Source organism: Macaca fascicularis, chromosome 9 (assembly GCF_037993035.2).
Source record: "Macaca fascicularis isolate 582-1 chromosome 9, T2T-MFA8v1.1".
Classification (NCBI taxonomy): domain Eukaryota; kingdom Metazoa; phylum Chordata; class Mammalia; order Primates; family Cercopithecidae; genus Macaca; species Macaca fascicularis.
In genome coordinates, this window is record NC_088383.1 from 87,305,433 (window position 1) to 87,331,215 (window position 25,783).

The 25,783-nt window shown below is 39.7% G+C and overlaps 1 protein-coding gene across 8 annotated transcripts in view; it reads left to right on the top strand.

Moving 5' to 3' along the window:
* FAM13C (family with sequence similarity 13 member C) overlaps positions 1-25,783 on the top strand; it is a 112,261-nt gene that overhangs the window by 39,633 nt on the left and 46,845 nt on the right. For all 8 annotated transcript variants that reach the window (XM_005565803.4, XM_074002124.1, XM_074002126.1 and 5 more), the window contains one exon: positions 17,360-17,423. In XM_005565803.4, coding sequence (XP_005565860.2) covers positions 17,360-17,423 — 64 coding nt within the window. The remainder of the gene's footprint in view (positions 1-17,359; positions 17,424-25,783) is intronic.

Genomic DNA, 25,783 nt, shown 5'->3' on the forward strand with positions numbered 1-25,783 from the left:
CCTACTCTGGCTGGGAAGGCTGCCTGATTTGTGAATTGTTCTTTGCTCAATTAAACTCTTTTAGATTTAATTCAGCTAAAGTTTTTCTTTTAACAGAACCCTTGTCCTAATGTCTTTCTACTTCCAAGCTGGCTTGTTCTTCTGATTTCCCTTAACAGAGCCAGTCTCAGATACAGTTAAAGCCACTTCCATCTTCTTTCACTGCACGCTTCCTCCCGTTTGCCATGCCCTGCCCTTCCCTATATTATAGTCCTTGGCCTTAAAGTGCCATACATTAGAGGACTCAAATTTGGTGTCCTACAGGTGTATCTGGTGTGGAGACATATTTGGCTTGTACAAAATTAAACTATTTTGAATCAACGTTTTAAAATCAAAAGTTTTTACAGATTTTTGGCTTTCTTTGGAAGAATCTGAAGGTAGGATAACCCAGGGCCTACATTCCTCCAAGGTAACAACTAGCTGGAGCTGAGGAGTAGCTTTCGATTTTTTTCACAATTCCTACCCAGCTCTCCTCATTTATTTATGCTCTTTGCTGAGCTTCTATAGGCATTTGATTTATAATGCCTGCTTCAATAATTTTCTTCCTGGCAACTGCTGCTCCTGGGGACTCTGTAGCTCCCTGGAGCTAAGTCTTCCTGCAAGAAAATGTCTTATCATATGGTGATGGCTGATATTGTCTTAATGCCATCTTTTCCCCAGATGACATGTTTTCATTTGAATATGGGCTTTCAGAGCACGAGTGGAAGGGCTGGGTTATTATACTACTCTGGCATACTCCTCAATACCTGGTATTTTCAAAACATGTAAAATTAAAGAACTGTGGTTAGTTAGAGCTGGAAGAAACCTTAGTAATCATTTAATACAACTCTCATTTTCTTCTTTGACACCCAGTGAGGCCGTGATTTGCTCAAGTTCTCTCTCGCCTTGATAATAGAACCAAGATTAGTACCATCAATCTGTATTGAGTTGCCATTTAATGAATATGCATTAGTTTGACTGATTTTTAGAGCTAAAGCCAGTACCAATCCTGTAAACCCTCAGATATGACAAAGGGAAATTTATGAATGTAAGAGAATATTAATGCAGTTGGGGATTTCTTACTAAGCTAAGAAAATTTACTTTTGAGAATGATTAACTCACTTATATTTAAAATATTGTATTAAAATTTATAACGGCATTAAACCTTTAATGTTGTTAAAGACCTTGTCTGTATAAACAGGAGCTATTCTGTAGCATTATCTTACTGTTAATTAGGTTGGTGGTTACATTGTGAGCTCCAGTCCATTATTGGCCTCTTCATCCGGATTCCCACATTAGAGGAGGTTGAAGATCCTTAGCAAGGATAATGGCCTTGGATGGCCTCCACTATTTTTTGACATTCCAGATGAAAGAGAAAGCTGGGGGCTTTGTTGCTTTATAGAAAGAGGAAGTTTTGTTGGCAACAACTTTTCTATGGGGGATAAATCCTTTCATCTTTTGTTTTTGAGATAGATAATGTGTGTGTGTGTGCGTGTGTGTGTTTGAATAGCTAATTGTTTCTTATTTGAATGTTTTCCATAGAAGTAAGCAGGGTCTTAATGAGTTCTGCTAAACAGAGAAAGAATGAGTAAGAGAATGAGCACTGAGATTTTTCATATTAATAATACAAAAGACGTATCTCCCTTCTTGAACTGTACCTGATCTCTGCATATTTCTAGGATGTTCTTCTCCTCTCTCATTAGCGTCCTCCTATGATTTTGTTTTGTTTCTTTTTAAAAGGAGAGCAGGGATGAGGTAGAGATAAAAAAAAAATAGCTTGTCTTCACAGTGCTTTGAGACTCCCTGGTATACAGTTGGATAATGAGTGAGTATTGACCTAGCTCACGTTGACTATCCCACATAGAAAGGGAGCCAGATAGGAGGGCTCTCCTTTATTGCCCACACATACTGCCTCCTTCTGTGGACACAGAAACAACCTGGTGGAAGGAAAGAACTTTCAAACGAAGAGATCCAGGGTCTTATCTCACATCTATCAGGTGACCATGGTCATTTCACTCAAATTCCTGGGCCGCCTCCTCTAGGAATTTGGGTCAAATGATTTCTAGAGCTTCTTCTGGCTCGAACTTTGAAAATGCTCAACACTCTAGATGTTCAAAAGATTAGACATGGGAAGACTTTAGCTTAAGAATACAAGCTCCTGAAGATGCAGATGAAAATAATTCCCCCTCCCCTGCTGTAGAGCACAAAAGTCCCACACCCAGTCCGTAAACTGCTGATTGAAAAAAGAGCCCACACTTGATTATTTTGGAAATGAAATCCTTCTTTTCTGTTGTTTTTTAAAGGAGACTACCCTTGGTCATTTGATAAATTGTTAGCACCTTCACTAATAATTTGGCCTAAGGATAAAAGGGAAACTTAGAGACATTCTCTCATTCAAAATGCTACTACTACCACTGCTACTAATAATAAAATAAGTGAAACATTGGAAAATATAGAAAATCCCAAGGATGTAAAAATGACTTGTTATCTTACCTCCCAGATACAACTGCTATTACCATTGGAGTGCACATTCTTACATTGTTGCTATTGTTTTAATGTTGTCATAAAGAGAAATTGTGTATGAAAGGGGCTTCTGGATGCACTGGGCTTTAAATCTGCTAGAAGCACTATTTACTTCAAGCAGGCCCTAGAGTAGAAAGTTAGGCAAGAATGCATTATGATTGTACAATAATCATGTATAGCAGTGTGCTTTTCTACATAAGACCAGTAAGATGAGTAATAGAGTAGTAGGTTAATTATCACGAGATTGGTGAGTTCATTTATGGCTAAATTGAACAATTTAATTTTCCATAACAAATATTCTAACATACAATTTCTATAAGAAACATGTTTACAAGCTTTGGTGTCGTTATAGCCCTTTGTTAGAAATGATATTTCAAGGAGACAAAACAGGAAGCTTTGTCCTTAACATCTGAACATCTTGGAAAGTTTCTTGGCTTAACATAAAATAGATTTAAGAGAAATTTCAATAATGATTATAGGAGACAGAGAATGTATAAATTTAAACCTAATTTAGAACTTTGACCAGCTGGTTAAGTGTTCAGTATGCCTGAGGCCACTAGAATGGGGCTAATCTTTAACTTACTCTTCATCTTCCCAATGAAGCCATGGCTACTCCCATATTTCTGTTATAGTTTTTTGTCAATGAGGTTATTCTTTTTTAAGCTTTACATTAAGTACTACAGACACACACACACACACATTATGTATAGTGACATACACATACACACAGAGCTCCTACTCAACCCTCCGTATGTTTTTTTTCTTATATTCTTATTGCTAGATTAAAACATTTTTGGGATTAGAGAGATAGATAGATGTATATATACATACACATATATATATATCTAAGAATATATTATATATAATTACATTGCTTTATGTTATATAATATATACATTGTTATATATTACATTATGTTATACATAATTATATTACATTGCTATGTAACTTGTTTATCCTGCTTAATATTATATTTTCCATATCATAAAATACACTATAATGTAGGTAATGGCTGTAAAATATAGTCATGTACCACATAATAACATTTCAGTTAACAGTGGACATGTATAATAGTAATCCTGTAAGATTAAAATACCATATTTTTACTATACCTTTGTGTGTTTAGATATGCAAATGCCGCTGTATTACAGTTGCCTACAGTCTTCAGTACAGTAACATGCTCTAGAGGTTTGCAGCCTAGAAACATTAGGCTATACCATATAGCCTAGGTGTGTAGTAGGCTATACCATCTAGGTTTCTGTAAGTATACTCTGTGATGTTTGCACAACAATGAAATAGCCTAAGGATGCATTTCTCAAAATATATCCCCATCACTAAGGGATACATGACTCTATTTCCTTTTACAGATATACCATCATTTATTTAATGAAATCCAAAGTATTTGATATTGCAGTTACTTATAGGATTTATATTTGTATTTATTGCTGTAGTAAACATCTTAAAAACAATATCTTTATGTGTATCCATTATAGTTTTCTTGGTTTGTGCTTAAAAGTCAAAGTTGTCTAGGCATAGGATTTGGAGTAGCTAACTGAAATGAAACTTAAGATATAAATTTTTAGCCAGGCACACTGAGATTACAGTTCATGCTTGTAATCTCAGCACTTTGGGAGGCTGAAGCGGGCAGATCACTTGAGGTCAGGAGTTTGAGACCGGCCTGGCCAACGTGGTGAAACCCCATCTGTACTAAAAATAAAATACAAAAGTTACCTGGGCATGGCGGCACACACCTGTAATCCCAGCTACTTGGGAGACTGAGGCATGAGAATCACTTGAACATGGGAGGCAGAGGTTGCAGTGAGCTGAGATCACACCATTGCACTCCAGCCTGGATGACAGAGCAAGACTTTGTCTCAGAAAAAAAAAAAAAAAGGATATACAATTTTCAGTTATCTGATCATGGAAGAAGATAGGGATATAATAGACAACTAGTAACTTTGAGAGATAAAAGATAAAAGTCATGTGGGTGAATTTCTGTATGTGTTGGAATCATAGGATGGTGGCTCTGGGTGGAATGTTGGAGACAATCCAGTTTAATCGCTTCCCCCTTCCTTGTGTAGATATTTCTGTTTCAACCACTAGCCTTCATGGTTTTCTAGTTCACATTGTGCTAAGGGCAAAGTGCTTCTGGCTTTAACATTCCCAAAGGACATTTGAAAGTCATGTGGGGGATGGGAAAATTCTTTGTTGTGTGGGATGCCTCGTTCATGTCAGGGACTCTGACACCTTTGGCTCTAGCCCACAGAATGCCAGTAGACAACTCCAGCTTCAGTAATAATCACAAATAGCCCCCAGATTTTCTACGTGGCCCCTAGGGAACATACCATCACCCTGTAAAAACACAAAAACAAAAAAACCCCACTAAATTTCATGATAGATACATTATCTAAAATCATGTTTTATGTGAGTCTTTATTAACATGGGGACATGATCTATTTATAGGTGGAAAAAAGCAATTACATAACAGTATCACAAGATGTTCCTATTTTTGCTTAATATATAATTATTTACAGAAACATATACTAGAAAGACATAAATCCATATTTTAGTGGTGGTAATTTTGGGGGGAAATGAATTACAGGTGATTAAAAAGGTATTTTTTGTGCTTTTACTCTCCAAGTTTTCTCACTAGCGTTCCCCTACTAAGTTTGTAATTGGCAGAAAGTGATAAGTTTATGTTATTTGCAAGAAAAAAAATAGTACCTACTATTTCTCTGGCTTTATTTATTTAGTAATGATTGAATCTTACTTTGGGACAGACATGACTATTAGGAGAATGTTAGGAGAGAACAGATTTATTTTTTATTTTCGTTAACTGGGAAAACTTAAAATGAATTTTCAGTGACACTTGTGGCCTTTGTGGTTTAGGTCACTTGGGATCAGAAACCAAATACTACAGATGATTTTATAGGTTTAAATAATGTTTAAAACCATAATTTGAATCATAGGTGCCTCTTTTCTTCAGTGTTTGCCTCAGTAGAAAGTCTTTTCTTATACTGTTGAGCAGCATGCCAAGCCTCTCAGGGGTTCAGTAGCACAGAATTCTTACCAAGAGCACTCCAATGACCCTGCAGATGCAGGGACAAGGGAAATATCAAGACCCGTTGAAGTGGGGGTGAGGTCCAAGGGGAGAAAGATTGAGAAGGGGTAGATGCGGGAATAAGCCAGCTGTCGAAGTCTTCTTAGTGCCTTAAGTTTAGCACCAACACAAGAAAACAGTTTTGGCCAAACCTAGACTATTGAATAAATCGAAAAACACATAAGAGAGCCCCTGGGAAGGGCCTAGGACATATGCAAGATACTATAGTGTAAAGAGGAAAGGCCTTGGCAGTATGCAGACCTGGATGCTAGTTCCAGCTTTGCTGCTTCCTTGGACAGATTCCCTAACCTCTCTGGGCTTGGATTTCTTCAGATGTGTGATGAAGATGAAAATATCTACTTCCCAGAGCTACTGTTGCAAGGATTAAATGAGACACTGCATGTTCAGCTTCATTCAGGGTCTGTCCCACAGCAGGGGCTCAGAAGATTAATGTTGTGGCTCCATAAGAGAGGAGATCCTTCCTCCATGAAGGGTTTTGCTTAGCTCCATGGTACTGATCTATGGCTTGCCAACACATCCATCTTGCTGCTAGTGTTCTCTCTTCTCTCCTCCATTTATCTAAATTTTAATCTCATCTCAGAGCCCAGCTCACTCCCAGATTTTCATGCACCTTCTCCTTTCTCAATAGCCCATGTTGATCTCTGTAGTTAGAACATGATCAATGTAACTAGATACATGGGTACTATTGTTCAAAGAGTTTGGTTTATCTCTTCAAATAGGATATATGTCTATTTTCTGTAATTCTTTTGAATGTGCAGTTTTCAGCACAGTGCTGAACTCATAGGTTCAGTAGTTTAGTAAAGTTTCTGCTTATTAATTCTTAGGTAGGCAATTCCATGGAATTCTGGTTTGCCCTCCATAATATCATGCCTCTCTTGGCCATATTTCATTATGGTCCTTTATATACCTGGCCCTTCACAAGCTCTAGTTTGCTTTTGTGTACACTGGCTGTGCTTCTTGTGCTTCCATATCCATCCTTTACGGAGCCCAGATTACCTTTATAGATCTGTTTTTCTGCACATCTTTAAGCTAGACCTTAGCTTCTCTCTAGTTGAACCAAAAACTATGCATCCCTTGGACCAGTTGGTTTCCCAATTCAATCTCAACTGAATTGCCAGTTGAGATTCCAGTGATTTGGACTCTCTTGCTCAACTTGGACATGTGATTCAGACAATTTCTAAAAGGTTTTTAAAGGGATTGCACATGGCAAAGTGGTCCTAGTTGACCACGAATAGTCGTGGTTGGAAAAGTGGGGATCAAGAAAGTGGTCCTTTTCAATGTGTAATTACTGCCAACCTTGCTGATCTTGCTCATGTGAAACAAAGGAGACCCAGGCTATTGCATGACAAGCAGTTGTTTCTTGGTAATGTGGTTGGTATTCTCTGCAAACTATGGAAACTAACTGTGTTTGATTCAGGCAAAGAAAGGGATCTAAATTAAGGCTATTGGTTAGCTTAAAAAATTGAACTAAGGGCAAATATGCTTTGGGAAGGGCAAGAACCAGGCCTGGTCCATGGATTTCTGGATTCACAACGACAGGAACATGTTACTCTGAGGTGTTATCACTGGATGATCCCATGCTAATACAACAGCTTTTCATTCCTGCTCAAGGTTTGACTTCAGGGAGAAGGAACTAACTGGCCTAGTTCAGGCCATATGTTTACCCTTGCTTGTAGAATTGTGGAGAGCTAGTTTCCCAAGGGAAAGGGAGGTTGATGTCAGAAGAAGTGGATTGGAGATGAAAAATGCTGAACAGATGAATTCAATATAGTGTTGGGTGACTTGGGGGCATGGGAAGAACCTGGAGCTGTTGGAGGAAGAGAACTAAGAATCAATTTTATGGGTCAGAAAGGCTTGGTGTGGCTTGCCAAACTTAAGTGAGTCAAAGGCATGGAGAGACCAGGGCTCCTCCAACTTGCCTCCCTGATCATTAACTCACCCTTGCCCCTCAGACCCACACTGATTCAGGTTCTTTTCATCTTGTGCTAAGTCGCATCAGCAAAGACAATTAAAGCTGGAGTGTACTGAACTACAGAGAAAATGTGCCAGATGATGTCAGAAAGGTTGGTGGTGGACACACTACATGGGGCCTGGTAGCCTGCGTGTTGATTCTTGGATTTTGTCTAAGTCTAGAGGAAAACCACTGGAGTTTATAAACAGGAGTGACAGACTCAGATTTACATAAAAAGACCACTCTGGGTACTGTGTGTTGTACGCAGGGGTACATCTTGGAAGCTAACATATCATCCCTGTGGGAGGTGCTGGTGACAATGAAGATGGAGGGAAGATAACAGATGGAGGATACAGACTCGTGACTCTTTCCTTTTGGGAGAGAAAGAAAATCTTGAATAGGGAACAGGCAGCATTTAGGCTTGATTAATATTAATGCCTACTCAAATCCCCTGTGTCTTGAAAAATATTCTTCTGTTCCAAGAGCTAACCTGATTGATACTTTAAAAGTTAAAGTGTTGCAAGTCTGAGTATCAGTTGTAATATCAGAGGAGCCAGTGTGATACGTAGTTACAAATATTCATCAGCTATTCACCTGTCATTTAAATTCCGAGCCCTCCCCCAATGTGGCCCGTCACTTGTGATACTCTGCCCTTCACTTCATCGGTCCCTGATCTAAATCTTCATTCATGTGATTAGGTTTTTCTCTTTCCCCCAACTGTAAGCTCCAAAAGACAGAGATTCTTACTTGAGGTTCCTCTTGAAGGTGGATTCTGATAGATAGGAGGACCTGGGTACAGGAAGGTGGCCCCAGGAAATAGGAACTAGGGAAGGAGGAAGAGCCCACAACAGGTGTGCAACTTGGTAGGTTGTCACTCTGAGCAAGTGGGGTCTCTCTGAGGAACTGTGTAGACAGTATCTCAGACTTATCCCTCTGAAAGTTGAGGGGGGTCTGCAGCATTTATTCACACCCCCACTTCTCTTCTGGCTGCGGGCTGCTCCCAGGGGAGTTAAATCTGCCACACATGCAGGCTGAGGGAATTAGCCCTGCCTGGCAAAAAGCCTTGAGGCAGAAGAATGAAGAAACTTGGCAGATGCTTGAGGTGGGATGAGGGGAGCAGGCAGAAGTGTCCTTGGAGCTGAAGTATTGGTTATAACCACTCTGTCTCCTGGGCTGAGCACTGCCTGGCACATGGAGCAGGTGTCTAATCATTATTTACTATGTGTATGGAATGAATGAGGTGATGCAAGCAAAGTGCCTTGTAGCCTGCTCAGCAAACCACATGCTGCTATAATTATTACTCCTAATAATGTCTTATTAGGGCCTCTGCTCTCACTCATTCACCAGGAAAAAACCTGCTGGATCCTATGTCCTCAGTATTCCATCCAAAATGTGTTCTTTATGGTTCACAGTGCCTTTTAAACCACACCCATGTCTACTTTACCTCCACTCTGCCAATTCTGAAGCTGGCCCTGTGCACCTGACTCACTGCTAACCCATTCTCTGGGCATTGGCTGCTTCCAGTCTCTGTTCCAGCTCACCAAAGTGAGAAGTGGTACCTTTTCCACCACAGCTGGGTTGCCCCGTATTTGAAATTTTTCATCGTGTTTTAAGGGGCTCAGCCTTTCCCTCTTTGGGAATGTGTTCCCTGGGGGACCAGGCCAGAAACACCATGTCACTCCTATACTCAAAGAAGTTCCTCCCTTGCGCCCTTTAGCCACTGGTGTCCTCCCAGGCTGTTGCACTTGGACTTTTAGGATAGTGTTCCCCAGTTAGGAACCCCCTAGAGTGCTTGTTAACTATATGTCGTCATCCTACTTTTCTGGAAATTCTGATTCAGTAGGTTTGGGTTGTGGCCCAGGAATCTCTGTTTTAATAATACTGGCTGATTCTAATCTTCAGAGAAGTACAAGGTGGGAGGTGGTGGTTGGGGGAGTTGGCTTCTGGGAGGGTATACTGTTGCGGATCAGTGTTCTGTTTCTAGCTGCAGCATCCTTGGGAGTTCATTGGCCTGGACAAGTGGATACATGGGTTAGGAAGTCCGTTTCTGAACATCCATGGACTTCTAGTTTTGTTTTCTTTCAGTAGTCTCTTGGGGAATAATTTTAAACACTGTGGCTTGGTTTCTTTTTAATCTTTGAAGTTGGCTGCTTAATATTCGACCTCAATCCTTTTGCAGACATTTAGTAAGAACCAATAAGAGAATGTCTTCAATGTGGTTTTGACTCTCCAGAGAAAGGAACTTTCTATTTACTGGTATTAACGGCTGTTATTGTTTCTAATAATATTACTGGAATTTATTGGCATCTTGTCTGTGTCTGCATATAGAGCTATTGTTTGTATATAAAGCATGTTTTGCTCAGAGGGTTGTCCTCTTGGGATATACCTTTTGTTTTCAAAAGAGTTTCAGGAAACACCAGTCATACAGCCAGCCAGCAGTCATCCGGGTATACATTAGTGTATCCCAAGTATTGCTTTCTAATAGAAAGGCTTAATTTTTTAATGCAGTGGAATATCCTGAATTCTGAAGATGTGATGGGAGTCAGCACTGCTCAGTTCTAAGGCTCTGATTCTATGTGAAGTATTCTGAAAAGTGTGTTGGATGCTCTCCTTTTACTCTTTCTGCCCAGGTTTTCTAGGTCATGGGTTCAAAAGGTACTAATTTCCTAGATCTCTTCAGGGAAGAAATGCATTTGTTATGGGAATGAGCGTCATTCCATCCTCCAGGCTCTGCTAGCATGCTGTAGATGGAGGAGGGAGCATCAGTTATAATTACTTTACAGACTCAGGAATATATACCCTGGGATGAATACTTTATTTACAAACATATGAGTGCCTCCTGTGTGTCATATGCCAGGCTTGGCCCTAGAGATAAAATGTTAAGCAAGGCTCCTATGGTCCTTGCTCCATAGTGCTCACCATTGTGAGAAATAGACAATCAAATAATTATACAAATACAATATTAAGAACTAAGACCTGCTGCACAGCAGACGCAGAAGATCAGAATGCAGTGAGAATATATACATGAAAGGGAGACCTGATTGGGAGCTATCTAGCATCCAAAGTATGAATGAGTTACTTAGGAGAGAAAGTGGAGAGGGAACAGCATTACAGGCATGTGTGAAGGCCTGCGCTGGAAAGGAGCATGGTGCATCCACAAAACTGAAAGAATGCCAGTGTAGCTGGAGTTCAGAGAGGGAGTCTGATGCAAGCTAAGGTTGAAGAGTGGGCAGATGCTAAATCCTTCAGGGTGTCATAGGATACTCTCAGAATTTTGATTTTTATTTTAAGTATAGTGTGTAGAAGGGGAGTGAAAGATCTTGTGTGGATGGTGGCCTGAGGAGGGTAGAGGGGAAGTAGGGAGACCAGGGAGGAAACTACTGTCATTCAGGTTGTACAAATGAGAGGTGCTGGTGGCTTGGCCCCAGATGGCAGTGGTAGAGATAGACGGGAGGGTACAGACACAAACATTATTTGGGATAAGAAATTGAGAGGCTTGTTAATAACTTGGTTATTGGGCTTAAGGGAAAGAAAAGTGTTATATAACTGTCAGTTGTCTTCCATGAGCCATTGGCAAGGTGGGGAAGCTTTTCACTGCAATAGGAAACACTTTCCTCTGCTAATTTAATTATAGATAGTTAAAACATTGGTATAAATATACAACTGTGAGCTAAAATGTGGCGTTTTCACAAATTATCACATCCTGCAGTTTGACACTGTCCTTAGGCCAAGAAAAATATCTTAATGCTTAGTTGGTTTTGTTGTTTTGAATTCCAGTACACCTCCTGTGAGAAGGCCACTAGAAGATGACCCTACAGGCTGACTCAGCACGAGCTTTAGGGTTGCAGCAAAGTGGAAACATCAAACATTTTTAGAAAAGTTGTATTTCAGTGGGCTATCCACAAGTTTGCAGTTTGAATCCAGGTGAAAGCTCTTTTCATATCAGCACACAATTAAGTTTTGCATTTCTCTGTTGAGAAGTATTTTTTAGTTTGAATTATATAGTGGTGGCAGCAGTAGTGGTGGCAGCAGTGGCAATGGTGGTGCTGGTGGTGGTGGTAATGGTGGCGGTGGTGGAAGGTGATGATGTTGGTGAATGGTGGTGATAGTCATGGCGGTAGTAGTGGTGGTGATGGTGATGATGGTGATTGCAGAGGTGATGGCAGCAGTTGTGGTGCTGGTGGTGTTTGTGGTGATGGTGGTGATAATGGTGGTGATAATGGTGGTGATGGTGGAAGGTGATGATGTTGGTGAATGGTGGTGATGATAGTCATGGTGGTAGTAGTGGTGGTAATGGTGATAGTGGTTATGGTTGGAGGTATCACATGCTCATCACTACTGAGGGCCATAATTGGGCTCTGAGTGCAGGCTGCATTTCTCATTGCCAGGACCTGGACTAGAGGACAAGGTTACACTGGAGTTACTCTGACTGGCTGACTCATTGTGGTCCCCTTTAGAAGCATGCATTTGATATATATTTGCTTAGTTACTTTCCTATTATTGTTTTGGACACAGGCAGCAAGATAATTGAAGGGAGTGTTCAGTGTGACCCAATTTTTGTGTGTAGGCCAGCTTCCAGGAAGGATTGTAAATGGTTCAAGCCATATCTTTAAGTATCTTAAAAAGAAGGGAGTTTGAGATGGCTAGCTACTGTTCCAGTTCTCCTTCATTCATTGCTAAACTTCTCCAGTGAGAGGCTTGATTTATTTTTCCTCTTCTACTATGATCTTTATTGTTTTCAATCCAGTGGCCTTTTCTTTTCTCCCCTTCTGTTTCTCATTATCTCTAGGTGACTTTGACACTTTGTAGCAGTGTGAGCCTGGGCCATTCTTCTGCATGTCCTGTTCTTCTTGCCTTGCTTTCTTTTTCTCCATAATACTTAGCATTTGGTGCATCATAATCACTGGTTTATTTCTTTTTGTTCTCCTCCTCCCATGAGAATGTAAGTTCCACAAGGGCAGACTTTATTTTATCCACTGCTTTGTTCCCAACACCTGCAACAGTACCTAGCACAGAGTTGGTGTTTAAAAAATATTTGTTGACTGAATGGATGAAGTATTTAACTACCCTTTCTCCTATTAGGTCAAATAGATATAATAATGCTAGTCTCATACGGTGACCTTGAAGATTAAATAAAATAATGTAAGTAAACTGCCTGGAAGACCCACCCTGGGGTAGTAAGGGCTGGTGAATTGAAGTCATTCTTGGGTCTAGTTCTTTCTCTAATTTATCCATCTGTTGAAAAGGTATGTATTGAGAAGGTGCTAGGTTCTTTGCCTAGCATATAATGAAGGAAAAAGTGATGCAGAATCTGCCCATATGACCTTACCTGTGGCCACTGTACACCATCGAAATTATCATCACCCCCTTCCTCTGCTGAACACACGTAGAGTGCCCAGTTCTAGGGTGAACCCTGGCCAGACATTTTTACTTCTCTATTTCAGCCTCATTTCAAATGTCTAAATCTGAACTCATGAATTGCCTCTCTTTATGAAAAACATTACATGTTTTTCTGACTTCATTAACAAAAAAACCTACCATTTTCCTTGTCACACAGACTCAAAAGTTTGTAATAATTTTGATTACCCCATCTCTTTCACTCCATACTTTGAATCCACACCCAAGACTTCTTGATTGCTTTTATCATTGAAAAATGTCTTTTATCTGTCTCTACGTCTCCAGTTTCTCACCACCATTCTTCTTTTTCGTTTGTTTGTTTTAGAGATGAAGTTTTCGCTCTGTCACCAAGGCTGGAGTGCAGTGGCACAATCTCAACTCACTGCAACCTCCGCCTCCCGGGTTCAAGCAATTCTCCTGCCTCAGCCTCCTGAGTAGCTGGGACTACAGGCGCATGCCGCCACACCCGGCTAATCTTTTGTATTTTAGTAGAGATGGGGTTTCACTCTGTTGCCCAGGCTGGTCTCAAACTCCTGGGCTCAGGCAACCCACCCGCCTCAGCCTCCCAAAGCGCTAGGATTACAGGCATGAGCCACTGCACTTGGCCTCTCACCTCCATTCTAACATCATTTGCCCTGATCCTTGATTTGCTGAAGTGGCTTCAAGACTCAGTGTTGATTAGCTTTATCATCATTTAAGATTTTACTAGATTCTAAGTCTCCTTAAGGAACTGCCTCTGATTGTCTATTATTGTTTCCCCAACACTGGACCAGGCACAGAGTAGACATTCAGATGGCTAGTAAATTAAATTATCTTTGATGCTCTAGACTACAGTTCTCAAACTTGTTCTGGAGGTTTATCTAATGGTTAAGAGTAGTTTTCTTGGAAGATCATGTGAGTATATTCCATGTAGGCTCTTCTCTATATCTCACTAATATATACCATATATTTTTAACAAAGTATATTTCTGTTTCTTTCCATGAATGTTTGCTACTTGGTTATTTGTTTTACCATCTGCTGTCACTCATCAACAAGGAGCTTGCACCAAAGCCCTAGAAAAATTTGTATTTGAAGAGTGTAAACTGGTACATATTTTTTTCTATTAGAGAATACCACTCTTCCATTTTGCTGGTGCTACTCTGTAGAAACATAGTTTGAGAACTATTGAGGGTTACAAAGAAACTACGAGCCATTCAAAGTGTTAGATGTTACTGAGTACTTACCCTGTCTCTAAGACTGCTTTTGCCTATTTTGTGGGAAAGAGCTATTTTGTATTTTCTGATGCACTGAAATCACTGTTTGTGTCTCAGGGGACTGATGGATATAAGATGTGTGAGCCAGCAGTCTTCCTCCTCACCCTTTTTTTCCCCTTGAGCTGTCTATGCCTGAGCGCATGGTTGGGAGCCTTAGTCTCTCTCCCACCCAGGAGGGAAATGCTGGTTTGTTCAGGCATGAAGGACATTAGTTTGACCTTCACAATTTTCTTCTGTAACCATCTCCTGAACTTTTCTCTTTAGAAATTGTTTGCACAGTAAGCAAAGCTTATAGAGTTAAAAAAATGTATTTTTAAGAATATTTTAAAGAAGTTAGGCTACTGGTATTTCTAAATGTACATTATGACGTTTAGATATTGACCTTGTTGCCCATTTAGAGGACATATATGCTTTCTTCAGGATTCAAATTGGAGCAGAATAGTAACTGTAAATAATTAGATCCCCAAAGAAATCTTTTTATAAATGTTAACACTGAAAAATCTCTTATTCATTAAGATAACTGTCCTTTTCATAAGGATAATAACTATAAGTTAATATGTTTATTATATAATAGTATTCAGACTGTTTCAGAAAAACTTGAATTCTATTTAATAGATGATATTGGACCATAGAATTTAACAAATCATGATTTGGACCTAAGGATCTTTCAACAGTGGAGTTTTGTGTATTTTGTTTTTGTTTGTAAGCTAAAGAAAATTGACTTACTGTAGGTAGATATGCCTAAAGTTCATTTTCATCTGTTGTCAGCTATGTAGTGGCAAAACCCAGCTTCGCCATGTGTCTCAGTCCATTTAGTGTTGCTATTGCAGAATACCTGAGGCTGCATAATTTATAAGGAAAAGAAATTTATTTGGCCCGCAATAATGGTCACTGAAAAGGCTAAGATTGGGTGGCTGCACCTGGTGTGGCCCTCAGGCTGCTTCCACCCATAGCAGAAAGCAAAGGGGAGTTGACTTGAACAGAGATCATACAGTGAGAGAGGAAGCAAGAGAGTGAAACCAAGGAAGCCAGACTCTTTTCAACAAGCTGTTCTCTAGGGAACAAATGTCTTCCCTTCCCTTCCCTTCTCTTCCTTTCCCTTCCCTTCCTTTCCCTCCCCTCCCCTCCCCTCCCCTCTCCTCCCCTCCCCTCCCCTCCCCTCCCTTCCCTTCCCTTCCCTTCCCTCTTCCTTTCATTTATTTTTAAGTTCAGGGGTACAAGTGCAGGCTTGTTACATGGGTAACCTTGTGTCATGGGGGTTTGTTGTACAGATTATTTAATCACTCAGGTGTTAAGCCTAGTACCCATTAGTTATTTTTTCCTGATCCTCTCCCTCCTCCCACCCGCCACCCTCTGAAAGGCCCCAGTGTGTGTTGTTCCCCTCTATGTGTCTATGTGTTCTCATCATTTCGCTCCCACTTATAAGTGAAAATATGCAGTATTTGGTTTTCACCCAAAATTATGAAAACCTTGGAAGACAACCTAGGAAATACCATTTAGGACATAGGCCTAGACAAAGATTGCATGACGGTGATGCCAAAAGCAGTTGCAACAAAAGCAAAAATTGACAAATGGAATTTAATTAAATGAAAGAGCATCTGCACAGCAAAAGAACCTATCAGCAGAGTAAACAGACAATCTACAGAATGGGAAAAAATTTTTACAAACTACGGATCCCTCAAAGGTCTTAATATCCAGCATCTATAAGGAACTTGAACAAATTTACAAGAAAAAAAAACAAGCAACCTCATAAAAGAAGTAGGCAAAGGATATGAACAGACACTTTTCTTCTTCTTTTTTTTTTTTTTTTGAGACAGAGTCTCACTCTGTCACTCAGGCTGGAGTGCAGTGACGCGATCTCAGCTTATTGCAACCTCCGCCTCCCAGGTTCAATCAAGTGATTCTCCTGCTTCAGCCTCCCAAGTAGCTGGGACTACAGGTGCCTGCCACCACGCCCCACTAATTTTTGTATTTTTAGTAGAGACAGGATTTCACCATATTGGCTAGGCTGGTCGCAAACTCCTGACCTTGTGATCTGCGCGCCTCAGCCTCCCAAAGTGCTGGGATTACTGGCATAAGCCACTGTGCCCAGCCAAACAGACAGTTTTCAAAAGAAGACATACATGGGGCCAAAAAACAAATGGAAAAAAGCTCACATCACTGATCATTAGAGAAGTGCAAATCAAAACCACAATGGGAACAAATTTATTTTTGAGTAAGAACTCACTTCCATATCCCTCCCTTGTCACAGATCCCATGACCCAAACCCCTCCCACTAGGCCCTACCTCCCAACACTGACACACTAGGGATCATATTTCAACATGAGTTTTGGTGGGAACAAACCACATCCAAACTATTGCACCATGGTACCCAGCAAATATTATAACATTTATTGTGTAAGTTAAGAGATACGATGAAATTTCCATAAGCTGTCTTCAGTAGACAAATGGTATCTTTCTGCAACTGTATCAGATCACATTCATTCAATCAAAAAGAATTACTGAATTTTTAATAGGTGAGATTTTAGCAGTATAGAAAATAAACATAATCAATACATCCTTGGAGCTCACACTTTACTGTGAACATGCAAATAAGTGAATAATTTAAATAGGAGGAAGTGCTAAGAAGAAAATGTATAGGACAGTATGCTAGAGAGTGAGGGTGAGGGCATGTCTAGTTAGGGAGGCCTCCTAGGGGAGGTGCCATGTGAGCTGAGCTGATGCATACATGGTGATAAAAGTGAATTGTATGCAGATCCCAGGGGAGAGCAGTCTGGGCTCAGGCACAGTAAGTGTGAAGGTTTGAACAGGGAGCAAGCACTACATTTTCAAGGAACAGAGAGAAGGCCAGGGTGGTTGCAGTATGGTGAACAAGGGTGAGAGTGGTAGGAGAGGGGGCCAGGAAGGTTGTCAGGGTTCAAGTGCTGTAATATGCTACAGGCCATTGTAAGGAGTCTGTATTTTATTCTACAGGCAGTGGGACACCACCAAGGGTTTTTTATCAGGGGTACAGCCAGATTTGTAGCCACCAGCTTCACATGTACATCATTGAAAAGTCTCTTTTAAATGGAAATAATTTTTCTTTGTATTTTATAGAATAGACCAGAGGACTGTCATTTGGCCAAAGGATGCTTTTGAAACTCGGCAGGACTTAAATGAGGTAGGTGCAATCATTACTGGTTATAAGAACATTAATTAGCCAATCATGAGTTTTACCATTCTTTTTCACAGTACTAGGAATTTGTTCTGATGAAAACTTAGTATTTTTGCTTTTAAGTGAACTTGTAATACTTATAGTTCTTTGTTCAGTTGGTAATGTTTTTCCTTCTTCTGGAGCAAACATATTTAAAATATTGTTTGTGAGGCAGCTCATGATGTCTTAGCCCTAACCGAAGTCCAGCAGTCATTTTGTTACACTCTTTTCAGCTTTTCTTCAGGATTATATAACCATGGCTGTGACAGTTAACATTTATAAAATTTTCTCTTAATTTTATTTTGTCTACATCTCTGTTTTTCCTAATGGCTCCTGCAATTTCAAACATAATCATGCTTACTGTTTATCCACTGAGAATGATATAGTTTGGTGTTTGCAATGTGATTTTCTTAGTAGACTTTGAGACATGAAGCCATATTTTCCAATCCAAATGATTTCCCACCAAACTGGACATCATGATGTTAATTAGCTTGTTCTGGATTTTCTTTGGAATATGTAATTGAATTCTCCTGTATGAAATTAATGTAACGTAATTATGATGTCTATTATTATGAATGCCTTTGCTTAAGACATTGGTTTGGAATACTCTGTCTGGCTCTTCTTGTCTTCATTGTAAATTAAGTAGTAGTGGGTGGTATTTAGTATGTCTGATTAGGGTCATAGCAAAGAGAATGAAAAGACCTGATGACCAGATGCCAAAAAGAGAAATGATGGGCTTTAGGCAAATTGTTTATTTGACGTTTTGAAGATGCATTGCTCCCTCCTCTTCCTTTCCCACTCCACAAAAAGGGTACTTCACTAAATTTAGGTGATTTTCTTTTTCTTTTCTTTCTTTTGGTTAGAACTTGGTAGAAATAAATAGCTAAAAGTAAACCAGCTGCTTGGTTAAGCCAAGTTAAATAGCTAAAGTGGTAAAAAATGTCCTAAAGATAAGGACACAGAACTGCTATTTTTGTGTGCATGCATACAGACAGGCTCCAAATTCTAATCTTCCTCATGGTAATGAGTGAAAAAGAGTTTAAGAGAAAAGAGGCAAGAGCCTGAATCAGTGAATGCAGCTGTCCACCCCACCGTGAACAGGCAAAATGCTAGCTGTAAAGGAGCAAAGGTTTGTTTTGACATAAGTGACTAGAAAAGTTAGGTGATTGTAAGAGTCAACTCATGACAACTTTCGAGTATTTGGGAGAAACTGTTTCTTGAGCTGCAAACCCATAAGGATGCTGAGATCACTTGAGCATTCCCAAATCGCAGTTGTGAAAAGCTATATTTGAAAATCTGCTTTTCCATATTCCTTCACTACATTGTATTTGCAAATGACATGAAGTATGTGCCAGCTTACTGCACTGATTGCCTGGGCGTAAGAGCGCTGGATGGAGAGGTCCATCTAAAACAGCAGGCAGCGCCATATTTTAAATGTGCACGCTTCCATACAGAGGTGACGCTGCTGATTCAGACTGGTTGAATACAGTATGTGCTGACAGTGGTTTTCTTCCATCAGGGGGTGAACTATATAGATTGACCCACATTCTTTCACGCAGTTTCTGTTGTGGCCAAAATTTGGGAGACCAGAAAAAAGCCTTGGGGAAACTTGAAGGAGGTGCAGTATGAATGGGTCAGAGGCCATCAAGGAGGGTGTATGTGTTCCCACTCATGGATTGAAATGTCCTATGTCATCCCCAGCATTTCTCAACTTATTGAACACCAAACTCTTTTACAGAAGAACCACCTAATCACATTTCTTTAGGTGACAGAGTCCCTATGGAACACAAATGGGAAACATTGCTATAATATTTTTAATAGGGATAGAAAATAATAGGGATAGAAAATACAGAAAAGTACACAGGTCATAGGTATACAGCTGAATGAATTCTTACAAAGTATGCAATCAGCACATAAATCAAGAAACAAAATATTACCAGCATCCCAGATGCCTCTCTGTAATTCCTTCCAGTCACTACTCTCCTATGAAGATAATTAGTATTTTTTAGTGTTTTATTCATGGATACACTCTTTTGTGTCTGGCTTTATTTACTCCATGTTACGTTCATGAGGGTCATTCATGTTTGGTATATAGTCGTAGTTTTCATTTGCTTTGCTGTAACTTATTGTATACTTGTTTCTGGTTGTTGACTATTAAGAGCTGTTGTTATCTATCGTATGTATTTTTATTACTATGAGCTGTTTTCTGGTCGCTGTACAGCTGACTTTTTACGGGAGTATGCCTCCCATCTCTAAATAAACATGTAAGGTAGAACTTTTTGTTATGTTAGCTCTCTTCATTGGTTTTTGTTCCTTTATTTTATTTATTCACCACCTGCCCACACATCCTTATAAAAAACCTACCAGTTCCGTAACTGCACTCTGTTCCATGCCAACTTGCAAGTCTAAAACCAAAAAAGAGTTTCTTGAGCCTCATGAGAATCATAGTCCACAAATTTTTTCCAGATGTTTCCATATGTTGTACCTAAGTAATAATTACAGGATGCTACATATGTACCTTATATATTCCTCAAATTTCACATCTGGTATTTCACTTCTACTATTTGTACTTCTTTGTCCACTTGCTCTGTGACTGACAGATGGGGCTCAGCTTGATTCCAGAGCTGGCACTTGACCCGAGGTCTTCTCTGCCTGGCACGGTGATACATGGTGTAGCGTATCCGCGTATGTTGTCTCTGTGTGTGTTTCTCATAGTTTCCTAGTGGGCTGGAGAGCTCACTAACTTCTTGTTTCCACTTGGCATGAGTATAGATTTGACACCTGCCGGTCTCATATTTCTTCTGCCAGCCTGGAGCTCCCAGTTTTTGACTTTGAGTCTCTTGATAGGAATTGCATTTTTTATTTCACAGTTTTTGATATCTCTGGGACTAGGATATAGGAGTTTTTTCCAGAAAAAAACTGATTAAATCTCCCTACTGACATTCACCTGAGCTGTATGACTCTATCTCTATAAGACATCAGATTTTGAGGGTTAGGATCTTTTGAATCCTGACAGGAAAATATTGTAGACTTGAGATCTGTCAGTATCTCATCCACCTTAATCCTTGGTCTTAGTCAGTCTGCCAGTCCGTGTAATTCATAAGCATTCAATAGATCAGAAAGGTACTTGAAAGATAAAATGAAGAAAAATGTTGTTTTACTCTCTGTATGTTTGTAGATCACATTCCTTGATTCAGTTCCAGTTAAGAAAAATAATATATTTATAAAGAAAACTAATGAATCTCTCCTTCCCTGGAAAAAAAAAAGCCATATTGGGTCCTCAAACTACTGTTTCCAACTCTCAGACTATATATGAAATAGCACCACATCAACTTCTTTTAGTTTTCATTTGTAAACTAAAACTACCAAGAAAAAATTGGTAGACTCAACAGTGAGGGTCAAAAGGGGATGATAATCTATGCTTCCCACCTTGCTTCCCCACTTCTAACTCTGTAGGAAGTTTTGAACTGGGCTAAGTCTAGGTGTCCTTTCGGATATTTTTTTAAGTTTAATTAGATTTTTAAATGACAAATAATAATTGTACATTTGTATATATTTATGGGATACAACGTGATGTTTTCATAAATGTGTACATTGTGGAATGAACAAATCAGGTGAATTTGCATATTCAACACTTTGAATATGTATCAGTTCTTTGTGATGAGAACATTTAAGATCCTCTATTTCAGCTAATATACAATATATTGTTATTAACTATAGTCACTGTGTGGTGCAATAAAACACCGAAACTGATTTATCCTGTCTAACTGAAACTTTATGCCCATTCACTAATGTCTCCTCTTTCCCTGTCCACCTCCTCCCCACCAGTCTCTGGTAACCCTATTTTACTCTACCAAAAGTTTGACTTTTTTACATTCCACTTATAAGTGAGATCATATATTGAAAGTGAGGCCTTTCAATTTTAACATTCATTGATTCTACCCCTTTTCCATTTTCCCAGTGCTTTCAGAATGTAGCCATAGCTTCCCATCAGGGATTGAATAAGGCAAACTAAGTGACTCATGATTAAGGCCTCCTCCTGGCCAACCCACCATCTGAAGCCTTATTGGGGAGTGAATAGTAAGTAGTGCAATGGAAGTGATATATGTGCTTAGCACAGTTATTTATCAGTCTCACACAAGAGAGAGGCCACATTATCCTAAGTGAAGAATTGTGATCAACTGGGGATCTGGAGTGGTATGGCTGGAGCAGGCTGAAGCTCTGGGTCACCATGGGCCTTCTTTTCTCCTTTATTATACTCACCCAACCCAACTCCTATGTCATATCATACAGAAGGAAATGGTCACCTCAAAAACTGATGGCCTCTGTGCTCAGGAAAAACACTTTATTTTCTTATCTGATAGATACTTTGAAGGTATTCTGCATTTACCTTTTGGATAAAACAATGTCAGTTGAGTGAATGTGAGTTTGTTTTCATTTTACTTCTTACCTGGAATTTCAAGGCCATATAGGTAAGGTCAGCCACAAGCCAATTGACCTTGAAGGAGAAGCTTTAGTGACCTTACATGGATTCCGTATTTCCCTTGTCTTTGAGGCTTATTGACCATGAAACTGTCTTGTGCTGGCATTGACCATCACTATCGTTTATCCTCTCCAGGCCTAAGAAGGCAGCTTATAAATCTGAAAAAAATAAAACAATCTTGTCATGGGTTAATGGGTTTACCCAAGAGAGATGTGTTGAGCACAAAGAAGCAGATGCTAAATCCTGAAATGTGAAAATGGATAAATGTTGCATCAGTCTTTTGCACACCAATAAACTCTATACCTCCAATGGTGAGGATTTCAAGGTAGCTAAGACTTAAGGCATCAGTGGGAGGAATACTTCTAGGTGGGTATACTGACTTTTTTTTTTTTTGTCCCCAGAATCAAACCATAGAGACAGCTGTCTGTCTCTCCCATATATGTTTCTCACATGGCAAGGAGTCTAAGTGGGATGCCTCATTGTAGGAACATAGAAAAATGTAAAACCTTAATAGAATTAGGAGGACAGAATAAGTTCAGTTGCAGGGAGTGAACGAGATAGAGGGGATGGGGACTATGTTTAGAAGGTTTGAGATTCTGAAATTTATGGCAACTTGCTGAGGTGGCCAGCCATAGTGAAGTGGAAGGAACACTGGAATTGAGGAGGTTGAGGAATTATGAAGCCAGACATTAGCATGATTGTCAGCCTGGACATTGAAGTAACTGAGTATGTCAGGGACCACTGATGGAGAGTAAGAAACCAACCCAGATGGAAGTTGCTGAATCCTGTAATATACAGGTCATGGAATGGGAAAGGATGGTGTTGTCTTTTGTAGGGGAGAAGAAATTGGTAGACTCAACAGTGAGGGTCAAAAGGAGATGATAATCTATTCTTCCCACCTTGCTTCCCCATTTCTAACTCTGTGAGGTAGAGAGTAGGAAAGAGAAATGATTTTTCAAGGTGGAGAAATTTCAGTCATGTTGTTACTTCATGAGGAATGTTAACACCGTCACACTGGCTAAGCCATTTCACCTGGTAACTAGTAGAACCTAAAGCATCTGAAAAAGGCAAGCACAAGTTCTCTGATACTGCACTGTGCTCCCTTTATGAGTGCTTAGCCCATTTATGGCCAAGGTTGCAATGTTTTGAATTTTTGCAATCAGACCTTGGCGATGACCTTGAGCAGTAGGATATAAATAACTCCCACATGCTGAGCGTTCCAACAATGGAACACTAGGCATAAATGGGTTAGAGTGAGAGGATAATAGCATCTCTTTAATGGAAAGATTATTACTGTAACTTATTCTGAAGAATTTGTTATAAGTGCTCTTTGTGTTTATAGAATAAGGTAGAAATATTTTTGCTGTTAATTGACCCTACAGGGCATTCTAAAGGTGTGTTCTGCCTCTGTTACTGCTTTGAAATAGTATTGACTTTATCAAAAATAGTCAGGAGATTTCCAGATTTGTGTTTGTCATCATCACCTTCACTGGTTATTGAGGAACCAGAGGAAGAGAAGATGCTCACAATGGGCATGGATTCAGACTTGTGCTATGCTATATTCTGACTGTGGTTCTACCATAAGAGGACAAATTCCTTAGGAATACCATTAGAATCTAGAGGAAGAGGCTATCTTATAAGAAACAAATGTAATAAATTAACAGCAAGCAACAGATGTTCAATAATGACCTAGTATCAATATTAAGAAGTTTAACCTTGAATCTGTAATTGCAGTCTTATTTTACAAAAGAGATACCTATTTTTATTTAGCTTGGTATGAAAGAGATGATTTATTTACCTGAAATCAATATGAAAAATTAATTTTTCTTCATATACTACTGTTAACTCTTATCTGTTCAATTATGTTGGTCATAATAACTAAACTTTAGCCTCAGTGTCAAAGATATCTATGAAGAATGCTTTAATATGTTAATTTTGTTAAAAGTAGGACAATTTACACGCATGCAGTGTCTCTCTTTGAGTCAGTATGCATGTGTCTATGTCTTTGTGTATCTCCATGTGAAAGACTAGATTGTGTTTTTATCAGCATCCACAGTTTATCTTATAGGTATTTTGGCATCAAGCCATATCAGGCCTCAAGATGGTATGTATTGTTTTGTTCAGGATGTGTTTCTTCCTCAAAATTGTGTTAATTTTGTGAAAATAGTCAAGAAAGAGGCTTCTTAGGCCTTTCACATTCTTGAGCTGACTGAATGGTATTATTTCTGTAAGAATAGGCAGCTGTATTTTTGTATTCAAATGCAAACCCAGTCTGTAGGGTTAGGCCTTAATTCAGGATTGATTGAGGATGTTTTACAAAGTATCTGGGATTCTTACCGTGTGACTGAAAGTCAATTCAACTTGGTTTTAATAAGAACAGGATGTTATTGATATATGTCTGAAAACTTAGGATCAGGATAAGCTCTATGCATGGCTAGGTCCAGGGATGAAAACTCATCATGGAGATGCCATCTATTCCTATCTCTCGCTTCTTCTTTTTCTATATTGGCTTCGTCTTTATTTAGGTCAGCCCCTCTCTAGGGACAAATTATTTAGTCACTAATTCCAGTGTATATTAGTTTTCTATTAATGGGTGACAAATTACCAAGAACTTAGTGGCTTCAAACATGTATTTATTAGCTCACAGTTATGCAGGTCAGAAATGTGGGTGGACTCAACTGGGTTTTCTATTTAGGGTTTCATGAAATTGAAATCTAGGCACTGGCTGGGGTAGTTTCTTATCTGGAGGATCTGGAGAAGAGCCTCCGTCCCAGCTTCTGCAGATTGTTGCCTGAATTTAGTTCCTTGTAGTTGTGCAACTATGTGTCCTGCTTCCTTGCTGGGTGTCACCTGAGGGCAGCTCTCAGCTTCTAGAGGCTGTCACACTCCCCCTCCTCACCCTTTATCTTGGAGTCAGCAACAGCATGGCAGATCCTTGTGCTTTGAATTTCTCTGATGTTGTCTTTTGCTACCAACTGGAAGAAATGCTGTGCATTTTAAAGGCCTCCCCTGATTGGTCCAGGCTCAGCCAAGTAATCTGTATCTTTGGTCAGCTGAGTTAAAGCTTTAATTACATTTGCAAATCTCTTCATAGAAGTACCTAGATTAGTGTTTGATTATGTTATCAGGGTATAGGAATCTTGATGGCTACGTTTAGGATTCTGCCTACCACATAGTAAAATAACAGTCTGTCCTTCCTAGTTCTAAAAAGTCCCTTATTTGAGTGTCATTTATCTGGCTTGGGGCATGTGCCCATTTCTGAATCAGTCCCTGTGATGATGGCGTTTGGAATAAGCTGATTTGTTAGACTTGGGCCATATTTCCCACTTAGGATCTAGGAGTGCGGTTCTCAGAAGATGAGTAATTAGATGCCGGGCTGCATAATGTTGGTCTCTGGAAGCATGATCTCCAAAGTAATTTTCCTCTCTGCTGGACCCCTGCAGGATGCCACTTGGCGTTTTTCTGGTATGGTTTTTTGAGTTGAGGTAGAGTCACCTGTCTCCCCTACTAAGGTTTGTTCCTCAGCTGGAACAGTATCCTATGATTCATTTAATTTTAGACAACTTTTGTTACCAGTGTCAATGAGCACATCCTGTAGCCAACATGGTCATGGTGTGAACACTAGCTCTCATTCCCAGTTGAATGAACTGCATGACAAAAAAGCTCTGAACTACTTCCCGGTCTGGTTTATTCTGCCCCATTGTTCAGATGCAACTATCCAGCCTGTCTTCTTGTCTCCAGGGAAACCAGATCTGTGGGCCTCACCCTCAGGGGAATCCTTAGTGTGGTGTTGGCAGAAAAAGTGGAAGCCATGTCAGCAGCTGCCTCTATTTTTCCTTGTCTG